This window comes from Dermochelys coriacea, chromosome 3 (genome assembly GCF_009764565.3).
Source record: "Dermochelys coriacea isolate rDerCor1 chromosome 3, rDerCor1.pri.v4, whole genome shotgun sequence".
Lineage (NCBI taxonomy): Eukaryota > Metazoa > Chordata > Testudines > Dermochelyidae > Dermochelys > Dermochelys coriacea.
In genome coordinates this window covers 144,853,548-144,874,541 of record NC_050070.1, presented here as the reverse complement: position 1 = coordinate 144,874,541, position 20,994 = coordinate 144,853,548, and the positions used below count along the sequence as shown (strand labels likewise).

General features: G+C 40.2%; 1 protein-coding gene and 1 long non-coding RNA gene across 3 annotated transcripts; one reads left to right on the top strand and one right to left on the bottom strand.

Moving 5' to 3' along the window:
• Positions 1–2,358: 2,358 nt before the first annotated feature.
• LOC119852718 lies at positions 2,359–20,343 on the top strand. Of its 2 annotated transcripts, none has more exons than XR_006280468.1 (6): positions 2,359–3,582; positions 12,494–12,558; positions 13,178–13,347; positions 18,016–18,076; positions 18,160–18,228; positions 19,978–20,343. It is a non-coding gene; the product is annotated as an uncharacterized LOC119852718 (long non-coding RNA). The 2 variants fall into 2 exon arrangements; XR_005291794.1 differs by lacking the exon at positions 2,359–3,582 and adding an exon at positions 6,473–7,106.
• Positions 9,637–19,645, bottom strand: SULT6B1 (sulfotransferase family 6B member 1). The gene is given in 7 exon segments (XM_043512297.1): positions 9,637–11,122; positions 11,994–12,148; positions 12,433–12,528; positions 13,204–13,329; positions 14,354–14,443; positions 14,708–14,820; positions 18,744–19,645. Coding segments are annotated over 7 exon segments (915 nt in total). The 5' UTR covers positions 18,946–19,645; the 3' UTR covers positions 9,637–10,989.
• Positions 20,344–20,994: the final 651 nt, after the last annotated feature.

The following is a 20,994-nucleotide window of genomic DNA, read 5'->3' as shown; positions in this document are numbered from 1 at the left end:
GTAAAATTATGTAAATGTATGTAAATTTAAGTTGTGAGCAGATATGCAAATATAGCTCAGCTGGGCCCCAGAGAGCCATGCCTATCCTTTACTTTCTTTTGTTTTAATTTGTTCTGTTATTTGTGCTGCTTCCTTTGAGATGAGATCCTAATGGTTTGTGGTGGTGGTTTTTCTCTATACTCAGTGGTTGTGAATTGCCCCATTGATTCTTTTTTCAGAGTAGCAGCTGTGTTAGTCTGTATTCGCAAAAAGAAAAGGAGTACTTGTGGCACCTTAGAGACTAACAAATTTATTTGAGCATAAGCTTTCGTGAGCTACAGCTCACTTCATTCTTTTGATATGCATTTTTCACTATTATGTTAGCATTTGTCTCCCTGGTTCATATTCCAGAAGGCTGCAATATCACAGTGCTCTGAATAACACTCTCTCTTTTACCTTCAATTATTTTTATGTAATTCTGAACTTTGAAGAGTTTTCCTTTTGAAAAAAATTCTAATTAGTTCTATTATTGTTGTTCAGTAGGGTTAATCATACTGGTGACTAGCTTTGTATTTACAGCAGTTGATACCACTACTATTCTACTGGATTACATAGTTGTCTTTCTATATTAACAGGTTTCAGAGTAGCAGCCGTGTTAGTCTGTATCCACAGAAAGAAAAGGAGTACTTGTGGCACCTTAGAGACTAACAAAATTTGAGCAAATTTATGCTCAACTAAATTTGTTAGTCTCTAAGGTGCCACAAGTACTCCTTTTCTTTCTATATTAATGCCTTTTTCATCTCTTTCAATTCCCTTGGGGTTATAGTGCACAATCCATGGGAGGGGGGGGGGGAAGAAGGGGAAGCACCTGTAAGGCCCTACTCTGCAAGCTACACAAAACATTCCCAGTGAATAGTGCAACAGGGAGCCCAGCAAGCTCTGTCATTCATTATACTAAAACAATGAAATCCCCCATGTATGCAATGCCCGCTCTGCCTGCTGTGTTTTTCCTTGTTTGTTTGAAGAGACAAGGTTTATGGCACAGGACCCTAAGAGCCAATTAAAGCAAAAGTGAAACTGACACTTGATAACAGTAGTAGGGTAAGGAATCGTATGTTGCCGTTGTCTATTGCATAGCTATTTTGTATTCTTGTTATTTGTCATTACTGTAAGGCACCCCAGTCATGGACCAGGACCCCATTGTGGTAGGCGCTGTACAAACACAGAACAAGGGGAGAATACCACTTTATCATCATAAGTATCCCTCTTTCCATCAAGATTTCTCTGTTGTAACTTACTTTTTCCCCTCTCTCCAATCCTAATCATTTTTCAACCACCAGCTCCCCTCTCTCTTGCCCTGCCATTCCTTCTGTTCCAGGAATCAATTGCCATTCTAACCATGCCAGCTCTAGACACTGTAAATTTCATTGCCTCCAACCCTTTACCCCATCCAGTGCTCCTGACACAAACATGTACCTGCTTCCTCATTTTTACTGCTCAGCCTGTCAGGCTTGTTGTTTGGCTGGAGGAGTGTTGAATGAATTGTAATTCACCCTTCTGCTTGCCTTGAATGTACAAACACAGAGAAAACAATCCTAAAATATTTTTTATCATTTGGGGAAAGTTAACTGCCAAAAAAAATGTCTAGTGTGCTGGGTGCATTTCTCCCTGCCACACATATACCAATCAAATAAGATAACAATGGAAATTCACTGGGCCCATTTCTTGGAAAGATGTAAAGAGGGTGAAACTAGGAATGGCACCCCTTGGGAAATTTCTCCATCCTAAGGGAGATCCTTGGCTAGCACAGAGCTTTTACAATGACATTAGGCTGACCCCCCTACCTGGCTCTGGAATAGGTGTGGAGGCTATGCAATCATGAGCAGCCAGAATGTAAGCTAGAGCAAGCCTATGGCTGCTCTGCGTTGCATCGGGGCCAAAATACAGGAAGGTGCTTAGATTGCTGTGCCAAGTAGATCTTGGTTGGAGCACAGTGTGCAAATTAATCACTTCCCCATTTCTTTGCCTATGTAAGTGACCTTATTTTTCCCACAGTTCAACTGGTGAAAAGGATGTTTACATTTCTTTAACCACCCTACCACAGTGACTGAATTGACTGTAAATGGAGTTATGTTTACAGTTGAAATGTTGATAATAATTTTAAGATGTTAGTTATTTTAAAGCATAATAAGGAGATATTAATGAATATTGGTTGAAATTAAAATTGCATTTTTTTTTGTTTTTATTTGGATTGTGGATCTATATATGTAGCATAGGGAATATGTTCAATAAGGAGCGTATGTTGTTTGGAATTTCCGTTCAGATGGTGGAGGCTAATGACTTACCTAATCATTTCCTGTTTTTTTAACGTGCTTTAGTGAGAAAACTTATAGGATAACCACTTTAAAGGTTTCAATATTACAACTGAGTGAGAAACATTTTTCCTGTCTGTAACAGGGTGGCACTCACCCCTCTCTCTGGTTGCAGAGAGTCTTCAATGATTCAGCCCTCTGGCCAATTCACCCACAGTCTGTAAGTTCAACACAAGCAAAACAAACCCCTTCCAGGATATGCAGTCTGGGAGAGGCCTACCTCAGTACCCCACAGTTGGAACATCTCTTGCTTCAGCCCTCCCTGGGCTCAGTCCCTTAAATAGTCCCACAGTCTTTAAATAGTCCTGACTCTGGCATGGGGCCATATCCCCAAGGCTTCCTCCCTGGACCCAATGCCTTCACCCTCTCTGGGCCCTATTGGCCCTAGCTGGGCTGCTAAACAGTTTAGGTCCCCTTCTGGGGGTATATCAAAGTCCAATATCACTGACCCTCTTGGAAGTCTTCAATCTCCTCTCCTGGAGATAGTTCAGTTCCCCTCTCGGGGGTTAGGCCAGTTCAGTGGCCAGTTGGGGGAAACCAGGCATGACCACTACTTCAGGTCCCAGCCCAGGAACCCTATAAGTAGCAGCCATGTGCTACTGCATTCCCTTTAACTCAACTGCTTCTGTTCCCTGGGCTACTTCCTCACAGCCCTTCTTCACCTTCATGAACACTTCACCCTTACCTTTGGGCATTCAGCTACCAAATCTCAGCAGTCAGCCAGGAGCTCTTTCTTACTCCCCTGGTCCCTGCCATCAACTTCTCTGTCCATGGTACTACAGTTCCTTCTGCCAGCCAGGAACACCATCCTTGATCCTCTGCTTCCCTCCAACAACTGACTCTGTTCAGGTACTGCAGCTCTTTTTATATGGCCCTGTTGGGCCCGGATTGGCTGCTTCCCTGCAGTCTCTTCCTGATTGGCTGTTTGGAGAACTCACCTCGATTGCTCTTTTCTGGGACAGGGTATGATATGACCATGAGGCCTCCAGGAGAAGGCCTTTGGGTCTCATACACTTGTCAGACCATCCCACAAAAAAATTAGATTTTTTTTTTAAATTCCCATTCCACAACAGAATGAAACAAAGGCCTTTTCAAGTTTTTCATGAAAAACAAGAGAGACAGAAACCTACCCCAAAATACTCAATAGCTTGGGTAGTTAGGACATTCTGCTGGAATGCAGAAAATTCAGGTTCATGTCCCTGCTCTGAATCAAACCAGCTCTACTCAACAGGTGAGTTTTTTGTTAATTAATTATACTTTCATATACATCATGTTAGCACAACTGACATAAAGCTAATCTATTTATGGTACCTCCTCAAGTCTTTTATTTTGAAATTAAATAAATAACCAATCTGAATGTTTCAAATATTTAATATTCACAATAACCATAGCGTGAACAAGAGGGGAAAACACAGTTGTTTGTTGGAAACACATGAGGAGGAAATAAGCCCATTCTCTAGATAAGTAACAATCAGCAGAAAACTGCCATGCCATCAGGTTTTACAAAGGATGGAGTAGAATGTGTTGGAAGATTAGAATGGAATGAAAGTTGTACAGAGCACAAATACCTGACAGAAGAATGAGAAAAGAGCATGGTCTGGCAGTCTGCAGAAATGATTCAAATAAATCTCTGTGCTTTGGCAAAAGAAATTAAGAAACAGAAAGAAAATAACCCATATGATTCATGTATTTTTCTTTCTTACTTTTTCAGTTGATGTATGTAATGTCTCTCATGTCATCTTCCCTCTAAAAGGGAACAGTTCGCTTTTAGTTATATTGGAAATATACAGTAGTGAAAGTATGGCTTATTTACTTGTTGGCCTAGTTTATAGTAAACAGCACCTCAGGAAGTAAAGTAATACATTTTATAATTGGAAAAGGGTTTATATAATACTAATGAATAAGAGGTAGGGAAGACAGCTTTAGTGGCTTATAAAAAGCAAAACAGTAGGGAACTCACTAAGAAACACAATAAGAATATGTCAATAAACTCTCATTTTCACAAGAATATAAAACTCCCAAGACACTAACTTGAAAGCATCCTATCATTCCCCCACTACACCATATTTTCTGTAAAGTCTATACGCAAGTTTCTGTCTTTCAGTGTTAAGTCTCTATAAAGTTCAGCCAATCTTGCTGAAAGAAAATGAGTTGTAAAAACAAATCTGAACTGGCTTCAGAAGTTTCTATTCAAGGGCAAACTGAACATATGCAAGTTTAAGCACAGCACAGTACTTGGGGCTTTCTACATGGTACACACTGTATCAGGAACTTTGGCTTAAAGCAAACAGTGTTTCTATTTGGTAGAAATAACTAGTTACAACCTAAAATGTGACATTTATTATTACATAATATTTTTGGGCAGGGGTTTTCAACCTTTTATCATTTGCAGACCCCTAAAAAATTTCACATGGCACTGCAGACCCCTTTGGAAATCTTAGACATAGTCTGCAGACAACAGGTTGGAAACCATTGTTTTAGAGCCTATTAGCTGAAATTACCAGATATATTAATGTTAGGAAAGTGCTGTAGCAATTAACAACAATTAGGTTTCTTACCATAAATGTATGACCATAAATAAATAGCATTTTATCTGAACATTTAAATTATGCACTCAAACATTTAATTGACATAATGTGCTGCCACTCCCTATGTTTTCTTCTCTCACTTCCTCTCTACATAGATCCGGGGCTAGTAACATTCATAATAAAAATAAACCAATTTAATTTCAATCTCTCAATATGTTGCCCAGCTCCGTGTTACAGTAAGGGTGGAATAGAAGGATGCCGAATCCTGCCAAGAGCTTTTTAGCCAAACATTCAGAATAAGGTGTTAGTATTCTTCCCAAAGAACCACCATTAAAGTGAATACAATTGTAGATAATTGGTATGGTAATCTAATGGGCATGACTATATTTCAAGTCCCCCTCATTATAAATCCATTTGGCATCCATTCTAATTGCCAGGCTACCCTCACAAAGAATATATTTAATGTTTCTGTGGAAGTCATATGCACCTTGTGCTTTTATGGCACTTCTATTGTAATCCAACATTAATTATGTTTCCCATTAAAGCACTGCAAAATGGTGCTATATGAAATGCGTGGATTTTGCAAATGAGAAAATTGAGCTCATTTCAGTCTGCTTTGATCACATTTTACCTTTATTACACTTTGATACTATAATTCTCTTCCTTTTCAGTCAGGGGTTATTGATATCCTGAACACACAGAGGAAATCTTATAGAAGATTTACACTATTGTTTCCCTTTTCCAGGATTTCTGTCATTTCCACCAGCATTTTAAAATATTTTACTGCTTTATGATTGTTACTGAGTTCATAAAAGATAAGATGGAAGGAACAGGACTAATAGAGTATTATCTGCTGCTCCTTAGAGATGGAGACATAGTAAATAGCCACAACACCAGACTACTGATGGATTGATACATGTGAGGCAGATAAACCTATATATAAAAACTCAGCCCCAAAACTGTGCTCAGATGAGGAAAAGGCTTTTATTTGTCCTGAGTTGAAAAGTCTAACCTTTCCCCACCAGATGTTGTGTATCAAAAATATTTTTCAAAGTTGAGCTGCCAAAATATAAAGGGGGAATTTTCAGCAATTATCAGTAGAACAGGAATTGTCCTTCCCTGTGCATGGCTGAGAGAATGTGTGATTCGGGTTTTCCTAGGATTTCAGTTCTAATTTTTTGCTAGTGTAACCCACACACCTCCTGGGTGCAGTGTTCTGTCCCATCTAGTGGCACCAAGACCACTTAGAGAGAGACAGAGAGATTAATGTGTTTGCTCTATAGCAGGGGTGGCCAACCTACAGGCGCCGACTTTGCAATGTGCCAGAGAGTGCTCATTGCTCCACCCCTGGCTCTGCCACAGGCCCTGCCCCCACTGCCCCCCTTCCCACACCCTCCCGAGCCTGCCGTGCCCTCGCTCCTCCCTCTCCCACTCCAAGCCTCCTGCATGCCACAAAACAGCTGATGGGGAGGGAGGGGAAGGCGCTGATCGGCAGGGCTGTCAGTGGGTGGGAGGCGCTGGGAGCAGGGGCAGGAGCTGACGGGGGGCTGCTGATGTATTACTGTGGCTCTTTGGCAATGTACATTGGTAAATTCTGGCTCCTTCTCAGGCTCAGGTTGGCCACCCCTGCTCTATAGTCTTAGCTACCAGCCAGGTGGCTTTTAGCTCACACAGTAGAGGCTCATGCACTAAGCTCCAGAGACCCCAGGTTTGACCCTGCCCGATGACGACTGGGGTCTGTCACTGTTACACTAGCTTTGCTTTTTTTAATTAATTTTGAGTCAGGTCTTTTGTACAATAGTTGACATAATGCCTGTGGACTGACACATGACCTCAAATGCCTTTGGAATGGCTGACTGAATGACTGGATATAATTTTGGATTTGTGGACTTTCTGAGCCCAACATTAGTGAAATAGAAAGGTTCTTTGTTTACATAAAGGTGATCTAGTCAGACCCCATTAGGAGACACCAGTGGCCTCAGAAGGAGAGTGCCCCATTCTGGTTTGCCAGTGGAGTCCTGCGGAGGAGTTTCAAGAGGGAGGAACCAGACACAAACCACCATCTTCAAAAACTAAAGGAAAGGAAGAAGCCTTTGCTTGCTTGCCTGAAATGGCTGCTGTCGTGGCTGTTGCTGCCAGCCATGCAATGCCAGCAGGTCTGATCAAGAGGGTTGTGCTTCCTCCTCCCTCTGAGCAGTAGGAGTCATCTCAGATTTGACATCTACAAGTAAGTAATCTCTAGTCAGCCAGCAAGTCTATTGACATTAAAATGTCTGAGTCAGTGAGACCACTGGCTAACGTTTTCAACTGTATTCCTGCTTCTTGAAGCTGAATGAAACCACCATAGTCACCACAATCAATCATTTTGGTTTTCTTTTATTTTCCATTAGTACAGGGATGCCTCTATATCAGGATCTTGAACTGTTTTTTTGGTTTTTTGTTTTTTTGGTTTGTTTTTTTTAATTCCAGCAGATGGCTGGCGAGTGTGTGTGGAGTGTAAGGGTATATAGAGTGCAGCACCCATAGAGTAGTTCCTCAAATACCTAAACAGTCTTAGGTTAAACAACCTGCTGTCAAAAAGATCACATGAATATATTCTATGGATTAGGAGATGCACGTTTAATCCTGAGAAATCATGTTGTTTTCATCTACATTTGACATTTGAATATTAAAGGTAACAAGCTGTGTCATATTGAATTGTGTTGGAATGTTTCACTTTAACCTGCCCTCTCCCTCCCACTCCCGCAGCCTATACTCCAAACAAAATCAGCTACGTTCACAGCCCTCACGTCCCTCCCTGGTAGTCAGCATTTACTTGGCATATCTAATGTTTATTTTCTCCTACCAGCATTTAGAGCAGGCTCATGGGATAAATGAAAAAGATGTTAAAAACCCAACTGCTTAGGGTTTTTTGATTTTTTTTTAGTGAATTGTAGACAGCTTTCCCTACTGAAGTGAACATGGCTACTACACGGTAAGAAAATAAAAAGGGGAACAGGCCAGAAAAAAATCAAACCAGGTTTTTGGGGCGACTTGATAAGGAAATAGCAGGACACCTAACTACGTACTGAGGCTAAAGTGTCTTAACTATTCAGCTGTCACTAAAATACCTTAGAGAGGGGAGCCTTGCTAACGCTGGACCTTTAGCACCCTGTGACAGTATTTGGCTTCCAGTGTGCGTTCATGTTGTGTTAACACAGCATTTGTAGTAAAGACTCAGTTTTTACATGGTGAGGGAGGTTGAAAATGCAAGCACTTTCCTTTTCTCAATTTAGTTGGAGCAAACACTCCTTCTGCCAGACATTTATCTCACTCGCAATGATTATTTCTGGGACAGAAGCTGGCAGACACCATTAAAAAGGAAAGTGAGAAAGGAAACAAAAGATAAAAACAAGAAAGCAAGAAAATGAGGTGAGCTCCAGCTGCCAGTCAATCTTCTTCATTCTCCAGGTATCTATCTAGGGGCTAGGGGACAGACTAGCAAATCTAGTTAACTCCTCGGGTCTGCAACATCCATTCTTTCTCCAGAAACAATGGCAGGCAGTTAGAAAGGATTCATTTATATAGAATGCTTTAAACAAATCTCTTGGAAAATCAATTTAACATGTTGAATAGATTTCCAATGACTTCATCAGCTTTGAATAATGCTAGTACTTACTTTATTGCATTCTACACAGAATTCTACCAAACAACACATTGCAGCTAAAATGAGTTTAAAAAACAGGGACAGACCCTACAATCTTTGCTCATCCAAGTACAGTAACTCCTCACTTAAAGTTGTCCCGGTTAACGCTGTTACGTTGCTGATCAATTAGAGAACATGCTCGTTTAAAGTTGCGCAGTGCTCCCTTATAACATTGTTTGGCAGCCGCCTGCTTTGTCCACTGCTTACAAGAAGAGCAGCCCTTTGTAGCTAGCTGCTGGGGGCTTGGAACCAGGGTGTGCCGGCAGCCCCCCTATCAGTTCCCTACTCCCCTACGTTCCCTGTACGGCAGCCGCCCAGCAGGCTATCAATTGCCAGCAGTTCAGCTGCCCCTCCCCCCACTGCCATGTGCTGCTCCTGCTTTCTGCCTTGGAACTGCTCCAGGGAGCCTCCTGCTTGCTGTGCGGGGGGAGGGGGGAAAGAGGGAAGGGGGGCTAATGTCAGGGTGTCCCCCTCCTCCTGCCCCCCGCTTACCCCTTCTCCATATAGAGCAGGGTGGGGACACAACAGGGCTCAGAACTGAGAGAGCTTGCTGGCCGCAGCTGCTGTCTCAACTTGCTGATCTACTTAAAAAGGCAGTGTACTTAGAGTGCGGTCAGCGTACTTAAAGGGGCAATGTGCATCTCTCTCTTTCACACACACACACGCGTGCGTGCGTGCGGTGTGTGTCTCTGTCTGCCATACTGTCTCCCCTCCCTCCATTTGTGCTGCCTTGTAGAGTGTGAGGCTACATTAACAACAATGTGTTAACATTTGAGGGCTCAGCTGAGTGCTAGTTCATCATTTAGCAGTAAGGCATTCCCTGGGAAATATCCCACCCTCTTCCATCCTTTGACTCCACCTCAACCAAGCTTCACAAACATCATTGCTGTGTATAGTATTAAATTGTTTGTTAAAACTTATACTCTGTGTGTGTGTATATATATATATATAATATATAATATAGTCTTTTGTCTAGTGAAAAACATTTCCCTGGAACCTAATCCCCCCTATTTACATTAATTTTTATGAGGAAATTGGATTCACTTAACATCATTTCGCTTAAAGTCGCATTTTTCAAGAACTTCACTACAATGTTAAGCAAGGAGTTACTGTACTCCCATTGAACTCAATGGCACTAATCACATGGAATTGATAGTTCACAAACCAACTGTGCATATATTACCTTTAATATACATTTAAGGTTATAGGTTATAGGTTACAGGTTATAGGCCTGTAGCGTACTATGCAATTAATCAACATTAATGCATATGCAAAGGGTTAGACCATGCCCTTGTCTTACTCAGTTGAGCAAATAAGGCCCCATCCATCCCCAGCCTAGCTAGATTTTGGGTCTGGTTTTATTGTGGAGCTCAGCCCCTGCCCTCAGATACTTCCTGCTTCAAGAAAATGGACATCAAGGAGATGGAGTCTTAGCTCTACCCCTTTCCCCCCCCCTCACAGGCTGGAATAGTTGTCTTGGTGCAAGAGGGAGAAGTAAACTACACCCTTTCAAGGGCTGATGTAACTTATTCCTTATCTGAAGCAAAAGTGGAGCAGGGAAGAAATTGTGCTTTGGTGGGATGACTCTTGAGGGGATGTGTCTAAAGGCACAATCTGGCCCAAAGTACATTTTAATAATATTAGAAACATAGCTCATTTTCATCAGTGAGCATGGACTGATAACTCCTTGAGTTATAGAAATCAGAGATGGAAAAACCCTAGCAGGTCTCGTCCATCCCACTGCCTCTGTATAATTGTTCTTTATAGTACATGCTCAAGTGATTTCTCCAATCTAGTTTTAAAATCACGCACGTGATGAGAAGCTGTAGAAACCTGTTGGGACACTTCCTCAGTTAGGGTTAAGAAGTATTTTCTGATATGCACTCTAAACATTTCTTTCCTCACTTTCATCCCATTATTCCTACCTATTTCAGCACCCTAATCAATTCCACTCTTTCTGTTCTAGTATAATAATGGAGATACAATGATTCACAGTGCCTAGTTACACTATTTCATTCCTTATAAATCCCTGATCACTTACGTTGCTCTTCCATGAATTTTCCCCAGTTTGGCTAAGTCTTTCTGGTATCTAGGTGTCCTAAATTACAGAAGTAATTGTGGGGCAAGTAATCTTATCTCTGGTCAGCAAAACATTTAAACTCTTGCTTAATTTTAAGCCCTGCTTCAATCCCAGTGTAGTCAGTGGGATTACTCATAAATTAAGCAAGTGCTTAAGTGTTTTACCGAACTGAAGCCTGTATTCTGATAATACAACAGAACCAAATTTAGTAGAAATTTAATCTTACACTACAAGTTACAAATTACAACTGAAATATTTGTCCTGATTTAAACTATTCCTTTTAGAGTATATTTAAAAAATAAAATTAAAAAAACATATTGAAGTGAGTCTTTTCTGTAACCATTCTCAGGCCTTGCAGTACACCTCATACTTCAGATTTGCTTTCAGCCTGGTTCCCCCTAAACACTCTTTAAATTTAGAATCCATTTCCTGGCTTTGAGCTTCAGTAAAAAGGTTCTTCCAATCTCCAACAGCACCTGGAATAAATAAAAGTAAGAAAAGGATATCCTTGACTAAGATGACTGTAGGGACAGATTTAAAAGAAGAATGTCAGATTCCTTTATTATGGTATTTGGGGACAATGCATGCTCGTATGCCAGAAATAAACATCTGTTCAGAGGAGGAAAAGTGCATACAGGGCCTGATCCACCTTTGCCTGCACCTTGTATAGTCATTTACACCACTACAAGGTGAGTATAAAGAGTGGATATAATGTTTTTGTTCTCATTTGGTTGTATTTGCACGGGTGTAAAAAAGACTGTGCAAGGTGCAGTACAAAGCCCAAAGAGTTCATAAGTATGACTCGCAACTCCAAGAACAGATTGTTCCCACTTGCAAAATTTGGATCCAGATTTTGAATACCCCTAAATCTGAGGATGTATGGATCTGGGACTGTAGTCTCGCCCATTCCAAAGATACTTGTCAACCTATAGGTTGCTTAGATCCAAGATTTTGATTCAGGCCCATAATTAATCCCAGTAGTTACCTAAGAAACTCAAGAAGAAAATTCTATAGAGATTTAATGCCTAAATCAAGTTTTAGAGCCCATTCCATCTCCTACAGAAGTCAGTGGGAATCTCTCCATCGCTGTAATGGGAGCTGGGGAAAGCCATGACTGTGCTATACTTTAAGAAAACAGGGTAATCAAAGTGGTCTATTTATTGATTTTGACCCATGTGGAAATATCAAGTGACTCTCTAAAAGCACCATCCGTGTTTCTCAAACCATTTCTAACCTAGATAACTAGAAAGGAAGAAAGGTTGATTGCCTCCTGTTCCAGATTCCTGTCAAAATTAAATTAAATGTAATCATTGACAATCCTTGGATTTTTTTTAAACACAAATTTATCTTTATGGAAGAGAATCAGACCAACTGAGCCATAGATCTCCTGGGATATTTTTCTCATTACTTGGAAGCTTCCCCCGTCTGCAATAGACTGAATCTGTTCTGCCGTTGGAGAGAATCCAAAGAATTCAGCTATTTGCTTCGCTCCAGAAGCCAAGTTCTGAAAATAGTGTAGTGAAAGGGGTAACGTAATATGTTTGCTCTGAAAAAAGGAGTTCCCTTTTTGACAGCTGTGTGATCTTGACGCATTAATAACACTTTCACACACAATGCATTTTATATCACCTTGATGCTAAGTGTTACAGATTTGTATCCATGCTCAACTTGTTACTATAAGATGTTTTGGGCGCCATTATATCTCATTGAGGTCACTAGGAGCTTTGCCATTGACTTGAGTAGGAACAGGATCAGATAAGTCTTGCCTGCAAGTATCAACAGCTTTACCTCTTTCAGGTCTTCATATGTTATAAGCATAACATTTTCATCCTCAATGTGTTTGTTCTAGGCAACCACATGGTCAAAATAGGAACCCCAGCTGACGAAAAGGACATAGAAAACAAGCTTCAGCCAGTATGTTCAATAATTATGCTTTTGTTTATCTTTAACTAAGAATCACTTTTGCTGCCTTCAGGTTATACCCATGCAAATAAACATAACAGAATATCTGTTCAGTTGTGCAGTGCTGTACAATGGAGAAGGCAAGATTTCTCTCTTAGTCCTGTAGGCTAGAGGTTTATGTCCTGAAGCACGAACTCTTCTATCTATACTATTGTTTTAGCTTCCATAAATACATATGCTGTTATTAGGGATCATTCTGAGCAGCCAAGTCCAGATCTCTATCTAGATCTAAACTTCCCTACATTTTGGAAGTGCTTAGAACTGGGATTTTGGTTTGGTCCCAGATGCAGAAACTGAAATGTCTTCACTAGCATTTTTGATTCTGATCACATCTTGCTTGAAGCTGGCCCTAGCTGGCAGAGGTTTTGCCCAAGACATTAAACTACTATGCAAGTTCATGACTCAAGGGACAACATAATGCCCAGAAACAGCTCTATCTTAGAACTTTCCTCACATTCTGGAGTTCAATTGCAACAATAACTATCAATTAATTCTAGCATTACATAGCTGTTTTCATATTGGCCCCATTTAGTTTGTCTAAAACATTTTTTTCTGCTGCTTAATCTTTCAGATACATTCAAAAATAGTAATTGTACCTTTTCCACTCATGAACTCTGAGAAAAATTCATCCCAGGAGTTATAACTGGGGATGTCTGAGACGTTGTTTAAGAAATGGAAAAACGATGCAGCGGTATCTTGAGGATTTCGAAACAACACCCGTATCTGGAGTGGGAGGAAGAGGTTAGCAATTTTTAGATCTTTTATTTCACGGGATAACTACAGTGATAGTACAACCAAACATTCTGTAACCAGTAATGTACTGTAGCTATTAAATATTTTCATTTATATGTAAGACATGAAAAGCAAGCTCAAAATGTTGGCCATAATTAAGTCTCTGGCCACTTTTAAAGCTTGATCTTGTGGTCAAAGAATCATAAAAATGAAAGACTGAAAAAGCCTATATTACTATCATTAATATCCTTCCCTGTCCATGAGGCATTGCTCCCTATTGTTACCTTAGACCTGGTGAATTTCCACTGCAGGTTACAGCCTGTTATTGTGCAAAGCACTATTGCTTTCTCTCTCTGGAAACTGTAGCTGTGCTATCCCCTTTTATTCCCATTTTCTATGTTATGGCAACAATTATGTCAGCTCTTTTGGATAGTTACTGTAAGCATTTTTGATCACATGGGATGTGTACACATTAGAAAAACTTTACAAACGATCAACTGCAAAACGGTTCCAATCATCATCTCCCTTTCATCACTTCCCCACTTCTGTTTCTTGGTCCTCTGTCCTCTCCTTAATTGAAAATGTCTATTACTGCCCAGAGATACAATGTTGTTGGTTTGTAATAAGTTGTTAAGGCTTCAACTGTTCGTCCTTTTGCATATGGGAATTCACAAGTGTTGCGAAACCAGCATACCCATCTCTACACTATCCCCTCCCATCCTTCTAACACAAAGGACAGAGGGTAGCTGTAAAGCACTGCACTCCAGTGAGTCGTGGCCACTGGAATAGTCTCTAGAGCGCTGTTCCTGCTCATGTCAATTAGAACAACCCTAATGCTGCTCTATGTTACACCAGGTTTTAACCTGGCTCCAGGACAGGAGGTGTAAAAGTGGCTAAGAGTCACCTTCACTTCACTACCAACACCTTGGATCCTGGCCCTATTGAGGGATCTGGGCTCTAAGATGCTGTTCAAATATTATACAAGTGGATATTGACAGACAGACAAGAAGCTCACCTTGGCTTTATTCCTGAAGATAGACTTGGGGAGATTATCATAATGGAGGTGTGTTGCCAAAATCCTTGGAGATGGAAACTATTTCATCCGCTTTAAATATAAATAGAATAATAAGGGAGAATAGTTTTGTTATGTGGGTTCAACCACAATGAGAAATGTTGGCACATGTGGAATAGCACATTCTCATACTAATCAAAGTGCAATAGTTATCTAGGGTTTTTCTTCAGGAGAAAAAGTAGTCTAGCATGCATGGGTTTATTTCAATAACTTGTACGTGTAGGCATGAGAGAAAGAGAGAGAGAGAAAGAGAGAAATACCAGACTTTAATTGTTTCAGTAGTTATTTCATACTAACCTGATATTTGTCTGGATCTCCACATTCAATAAATGGCAGTTCCGTGTTTATATGTTTAGTCTGGGAAGTTGTAAATATCAAATCATTTAAGAGCTGGATAAGCCAATTTACACCTGGACAAACAAAAAAATACAATACAATGCATCCGATGAAGTGAGCTGTAGCTCACGAAAGCTTATGCTCAAATAAATTTGTTAGTCTCCTTTTCTTTTTGCGACTACAGACTAACACGGCTGCTACTCTGAAAAAAATACAATGGATCAGAAGCTTATCAAAGATCTCAGAACCTTCTCATTACACTGCTTAGCACAGTAAAATATCAATTTGTCAATGTGAAAATAATTCTACTAGATCTCTCAAGTGACTAAATACAATAAAATCTTTTTTTTTTAAAAAAAACCAAAATCCTAAACCGCTACTTGACAGCCTGCACTTTGGGCTTTATTCTGCTCAGATACCATAAGGGTCAAATTTACTGAGACCTATTGATGTGTGGAATAGGAATAGAATTTAGCCATTGATATATTTGTATATTTTAAAAAAATATTTCTAAAATAGAGAGTAAAAACAAGGGGGACATAGCTCCTTCCCTGCAATAACTTGTGGGAAGGGACTGGGGTGTAGGAAGCTCCCCAAGCAGCTCAAATCATTCTGTCAGGGAGAGAGTGTCTGTCACCCCTTATTAAGACATAAACAAGGGGTACTACACTCATGGATTGTCCAAATCCTTCTCTGCATTGGGCCTGGAACCCCCTGTCCTGTCACCTCTCTGGCTACCTGATAGGGTTGCTCCAATGGAACTGTATTGTTAGGTCACTCCCACCTGTTTCTGCTCCTTGGAGTCACCTCTTCAGAGGTTTCCATGAGTACTCTGCTCTAAAGGTAACCAGCATGATTTGATGCTCGTTGCCCTAGAGGACTGGAAAGGTGTGACAACAATGTGTGTCCTTGGTCCACAGCATCATCCCCCTGGTCCTTGTGGAGATCCCTTTGGAAGGTTTATCTCAGGGTCCATGGAGATGGTGCTGCAGAGTTGGCTGAGCCATAACTTACCATGCACTGAGAAATCCCCCTGTGCATGCCAGAAACAACAAGAAATGCATGATGCAAACAGCTTTAACCTTATGCTTTCTGTGGAAAACTGTGGCCTGAAAGGATGTTATCCTTCCTTCTCCATTCTTCTCCCCAACTTCCTCACTCTTCAGTCTCTTGTCCTCTTGCATTTTCATATTAGCTTTACATTGTTAGCCCATTGGGGTAGAGATCTTGTATTTATATTCACCAGTAAAGCACCACACATGCCTGCGCTGCTTTATAAATAATAATCTCTGCCTCAGTGTGATTCTCTGTAAAAGAGGGTTAACTGTACTTCCCTACTTAACAGGGGTTGTGAGGCTAGATTCCTGAATGGGTGAAATTCACCCCTTTATAAGGCCTATGCAACACTTAAATCCTACTTAAGCACTAGAAGCCAAATGAGGACCAGGCACTAGGTCTCAAGTGAACAGCTTGTCTTGCACTGGCACTGTCCAGAGGTGAATTCACCCTACCTTTGTAAAGTGCCTTGAGATCCCCAGATAGCAGATGCTGTAGAAGTGACAATTATTATTATTATTACTATTGTTTCTTAATAAAGCGATATTCATCTCCTTATTTAAATGCAGACTAGAGCCACGAACAGCACTCTCTACAATTCTATGCCCTCACTTGCTCATCACATACCATCAATGCACAAATAAAAATTAAATTCTTAAGGACGTTACTTGATAGGCCTGAAATACCAAGTCTCTAGTTTCCCTACCACCTCTCAAACGTCTGGGTTAACAGCAGAGAGTATTGCCTTCTGACTGTATGTTTTCCTTCACCCCAAACGTCATAAAGATTTTCCACATCAGTTAATGCTTTTTCTTCTATTGTGCGTACCCAAGATGTGGGAAACATTTCACATAGTGAGATTTTCTTTAGTTTAACTTTCATGATCCTGAATAAATAACAAGAAATAGGACAACAGTGAGGCTTTGGAAGATGAAGAAGTTTAGATTCAAATGTGAGAATTTTCATCAGGCCTAATCCTCTGAGGTGCTGACCGTCCAAAACTCCCAGTAAAGTCAATGGGAGTTGTGGGTGCTCAGCACTGGGAACAGGACAGTCAGCTCCTTCCCAGACTGGGCTCATATCAGACACATTTGAGAAAATGGCTACGGAAATCAGACACCTGTTTTTATAGTGTTACCAAATAGCTAGACTCTATTTGTTCATGTGGTAAAGACACCTCTAATCTAAATAAATAAATCTAAAATAGATGTTTAGACTTACAGAGCTAACCTGTGGATCTTTAGGCTCAATCCTGAAAGGAGCTAAGCACCTGTTCTGGTTATTATACCAATGGAAATCAATGGAGCCTAGCACCTCAAAGACAGAGTTTTAAATTGCAGTTTCCTGTTTTCCTTTTAGTTCTTTACACACACACCCATCCTCTCCATTTTTTCCTTTGTAAACCTTGGGAAATTAAATGCAAAAGTTCCATTTAATGCTAGTTAAGCTTGTGAGATTAAGCACTCAAATGTCAGGAAATTTTTTAAAAAATAAGGTTTTGCTAGCAATGGGTTACTCCACCACATTAGACATATATAATATTTTCTGTTCCTTTCTCTTGTGTTCAATGTAACCCTTAACAAATGCCTTTTCATTGATGTATGCCTGTTGCATGGTTTCAAAATTCTCCAGCTGCCCTACTCTGTTACTGGTGTTGGAAACCTGCAGGGAGCTCCAGGTTCATTCCTCTGAACTCATTAGCAATGTCTTGTCAAAATTTCCCATCATTGATTTATCACAAGCTGCATTAGTACTAGCAATAGTGGGGAATTTTTTTAAAAATCCCCCCTAGTGCAGACAAAGCTATAGAACCAGGTGTGGCTCATTAAACTAACTAAATTTCTGAATATCTCCAAACTGTAGTGGTGTTTGAAATATAAACCAAACCAAATTATGTAAATAGCCCTTATCCTTATTTTAGGCCAGACAAAAAAACCTACAATCCCCAAAATCCCTAAATTATGGGATATTCCAAATCAGATCCACATTTTCAGCTCACCTCTCATTTTGTATTTGTCCCATTTCCGCTGCTTTGGCTTCCTGTCTCTCCATGGTTGAAATATTTACCTTAACCACCGCAAGCCAATTTCTTAAGTCCTTACTAAGGCAAAACTCCCATGGGTGATCAGCATATCTCACAATTAGGCCCACAGTAAGGTCTTTACGATTGGGCCCCAACTGGATTACGTCATTTATTCATTCTATTTTAACAGGTTTCTCAACAAAAGATTAAATAAAATTGCACAGGTTCTTCTCTGCACACCACTTTTCAAGGTAGAGATCCTCTCTTACATCCATATTATCTCTTCAAACCATAAACCCCCATCTCTTCAGTCTCAAAATGTTTCTCTCCACAGTCAACCAGAAAAAGGAACATGGACTACTGGTGTACTATATTCTGGTCTGGACTGTTTTCTAGTCACAAGGTAAACCATATCAGATCTGGCAAAAACAACTTGAAATTTAAAAATGTTAAAGAAAAGCTTAAATTTCTGCAAAAGCAGCCAATATGTCCTGTCACTTTTCCACCATAATTAGTAACAATTATTCTTGTCTTGTTACATGTAACTTTATTGCACAGTAAGCTACACCCATCCTTTCAACTGAAGGATCTCAAATTAGCAGAATTTACTTTCATGTACAGTATCTTCTCTAGTATGCAGCCACCTGCAGTATGGAATAATTAAAGAAAGATATCCTGGCAGAATGGCAAACTATATTGAAAAGAAACAATCCAATACAATGCACAATTAAAATAACACAGGATAAAACATTATAGTCTCTGTTTGTATCAGCAATACCCAATTTAAAATCCCTACAAAACTTATGCAGAACTAAAACCTGCAATTGATGTTATTTTCCCTCTTATTACACCATGTGGGGTTATTTATGACATTTTATATTTTACATTGTAGCAAGTAATAACATTGACTGTATTCACCGCATTTGGGATAAGACACCAATACCATATCATCACTTCTGGCTTCTAAGTTTTCCAGGGCCTGGAATGTCTCTGCACTGCATACAGTGACAGGGTATGGGGTTCCCTGAGAGAAGAACAGCAGATCCTTAAGGGAAAACCCTTTAGACTTCTCCAACAATTTCTCTATTTCATCAGCTACTTTGTTATGTTGTTTTGCCATGTTTGTTGCCTTTGAGTGAAATTGCAGTGTTAGAACAACAATTGCCTTTAAATGGATGGATCTGAAGGGTGGAGAAAAATCCTGGCACTACTCCCCCTTTTTTTTTTCTTGAGAACAAAATATCTCATGTTGTTCTCCATATGCAAACCCCACCCAATCAGGTATATTTCTCTCCTCCTTTTCCATCCTCCTGGGACTGAAGAAAGGGTCCAATTCAGCAACACTTAGTCCTAAAAGTAAGGCTTACTCTTATAAATAGTACCACTGAAGACCAACAGGAGTGGCAGGATTGGGCCCACTGAGACAAACAAATCAGTAAGAATGAGAGGCAAAATACTAAATTTAACCTTATATAATATTAACAGGAAGCAAGCCTCTCACACCAATATAATGTTGTTTTTATTTTGGTGGCAAGCTATTTCTGTAATTAAAGAAAGCTTTTCAGCCCCATATCACTGATTTAGAAGAAACAGATGTAAAGTCTATGGGTAACAATAATAGAAGACAGTACAATAAAAAGCATAAGGCATAAAGAATAACAATCAAATTAATTCCAGGAAAGCAAAACTAACATCATAGCTTTAAAATAGTGTTTAAAATATCATCATAGCTTAAAATCCCAATGCCTACACTGGAAGGTATTGTATATTAATGTCCCCCTTTTATGCTAAAGAGACAATAAAATGCTGAACGCTTACATTTAGCAGGGCTTTTTTCCCCCCCAATGTGCCCATAATAAGATTTAGATCCCTCTGTAATGTACTGGATTTATGTATATAATCAAGTTTCACTTTAGCAGTTGACTCCGACAGAGAATATGAAACTTGCTAGTAGTAGCTAAGGGACTTTTCCATTAGCTCAAGCAGTAGAGATCTGTATCTAAGCATTATAAGCATATTCTTAATTTTATGCTTCACTCACTCTAGTGGAACTACTCACACGCTTAAAGTTAGGCACTTGCTTGAGAACCTTGTTGAAGGATGCGGTTTCTAGCAGCAGTGTGTGATTTGTACAGTAATTGTCTATTTTCAGCACCTGGAGCTGTAATCACAGTTGGACTGAGCTACTGATGCATTTTATGGAAAAAAGGGGCCCTGTGAACCCTACAGTCAAAGATGAGAGGCAAGAAAGGTCAGGTGGGTATCACAAATGGCAGGCTCAGTAGAGACGCAGCCAAGCCCACCAGAGAACAACACACGATGGCAACTTTCTCCTTCCCCTTCTGATGGGAGAAGAGACCATGGCTATCGCATTGCACCCTGCTGACAGACTGGGAGCAATGAAGGGAGGCTAACACTGAGTATGTGTAGGTGTGGAAGGAACGCAGCAGGGAATGACAGCCATAATTGAGCAAGAGGGAAATAATCATCACTTGTTATATGTTATAAAAATGTTAAAACAAAATACAGTTTCTTTTGGTTGTTTCTCTGCCCTGTAAGTATGATACTAGTCTGGTCTAGGAGCCCTCAGCTATGCCCAGATCATTATTACAATCACACCAGCAAAGTCTGAAAATATTGAAATATACTGCTGAGTAATATTAGCATATGGAAGACACTAATCCATACTTAATTACAAACTCTCCTAGTGGCTCCCAAGAGAGACCCCTCTCAGTCAATGAACAATGAACAATTCCCCAATCCTACTCTCTGGGCTCTCTTACAAAGAAAGGAATGGATCCACTCAAGAGTAACTCCATCTACCCCTGCTCAAGTTCTCAAGCAGGTCATTAGCATCTCATAATATTGAAGGCTATGTTGAGGAAGGGTTGGAAGTTGAACTCAAGCAGAAGAAGATTGTAGGCTATTTAACTACATTTTACTGAGAAGGGAGTATATGTGATCTTTGTGACTGCGTAATGAGCTGGTGCACTCCTTTGGGTGTTACAGCTGGACATATTTGTGAAATATTAAGATCTCCTGTACAGTACACTCCAAGCCTCTGGACCACCATTCCCATTATTCTACTGATAGAAGCAGCTGCCTATAAGAAAGGAATTTCACAGGTGCCATCACCAGGCTTGGCAGAGCATGAGCTTTGTCTTTTCCA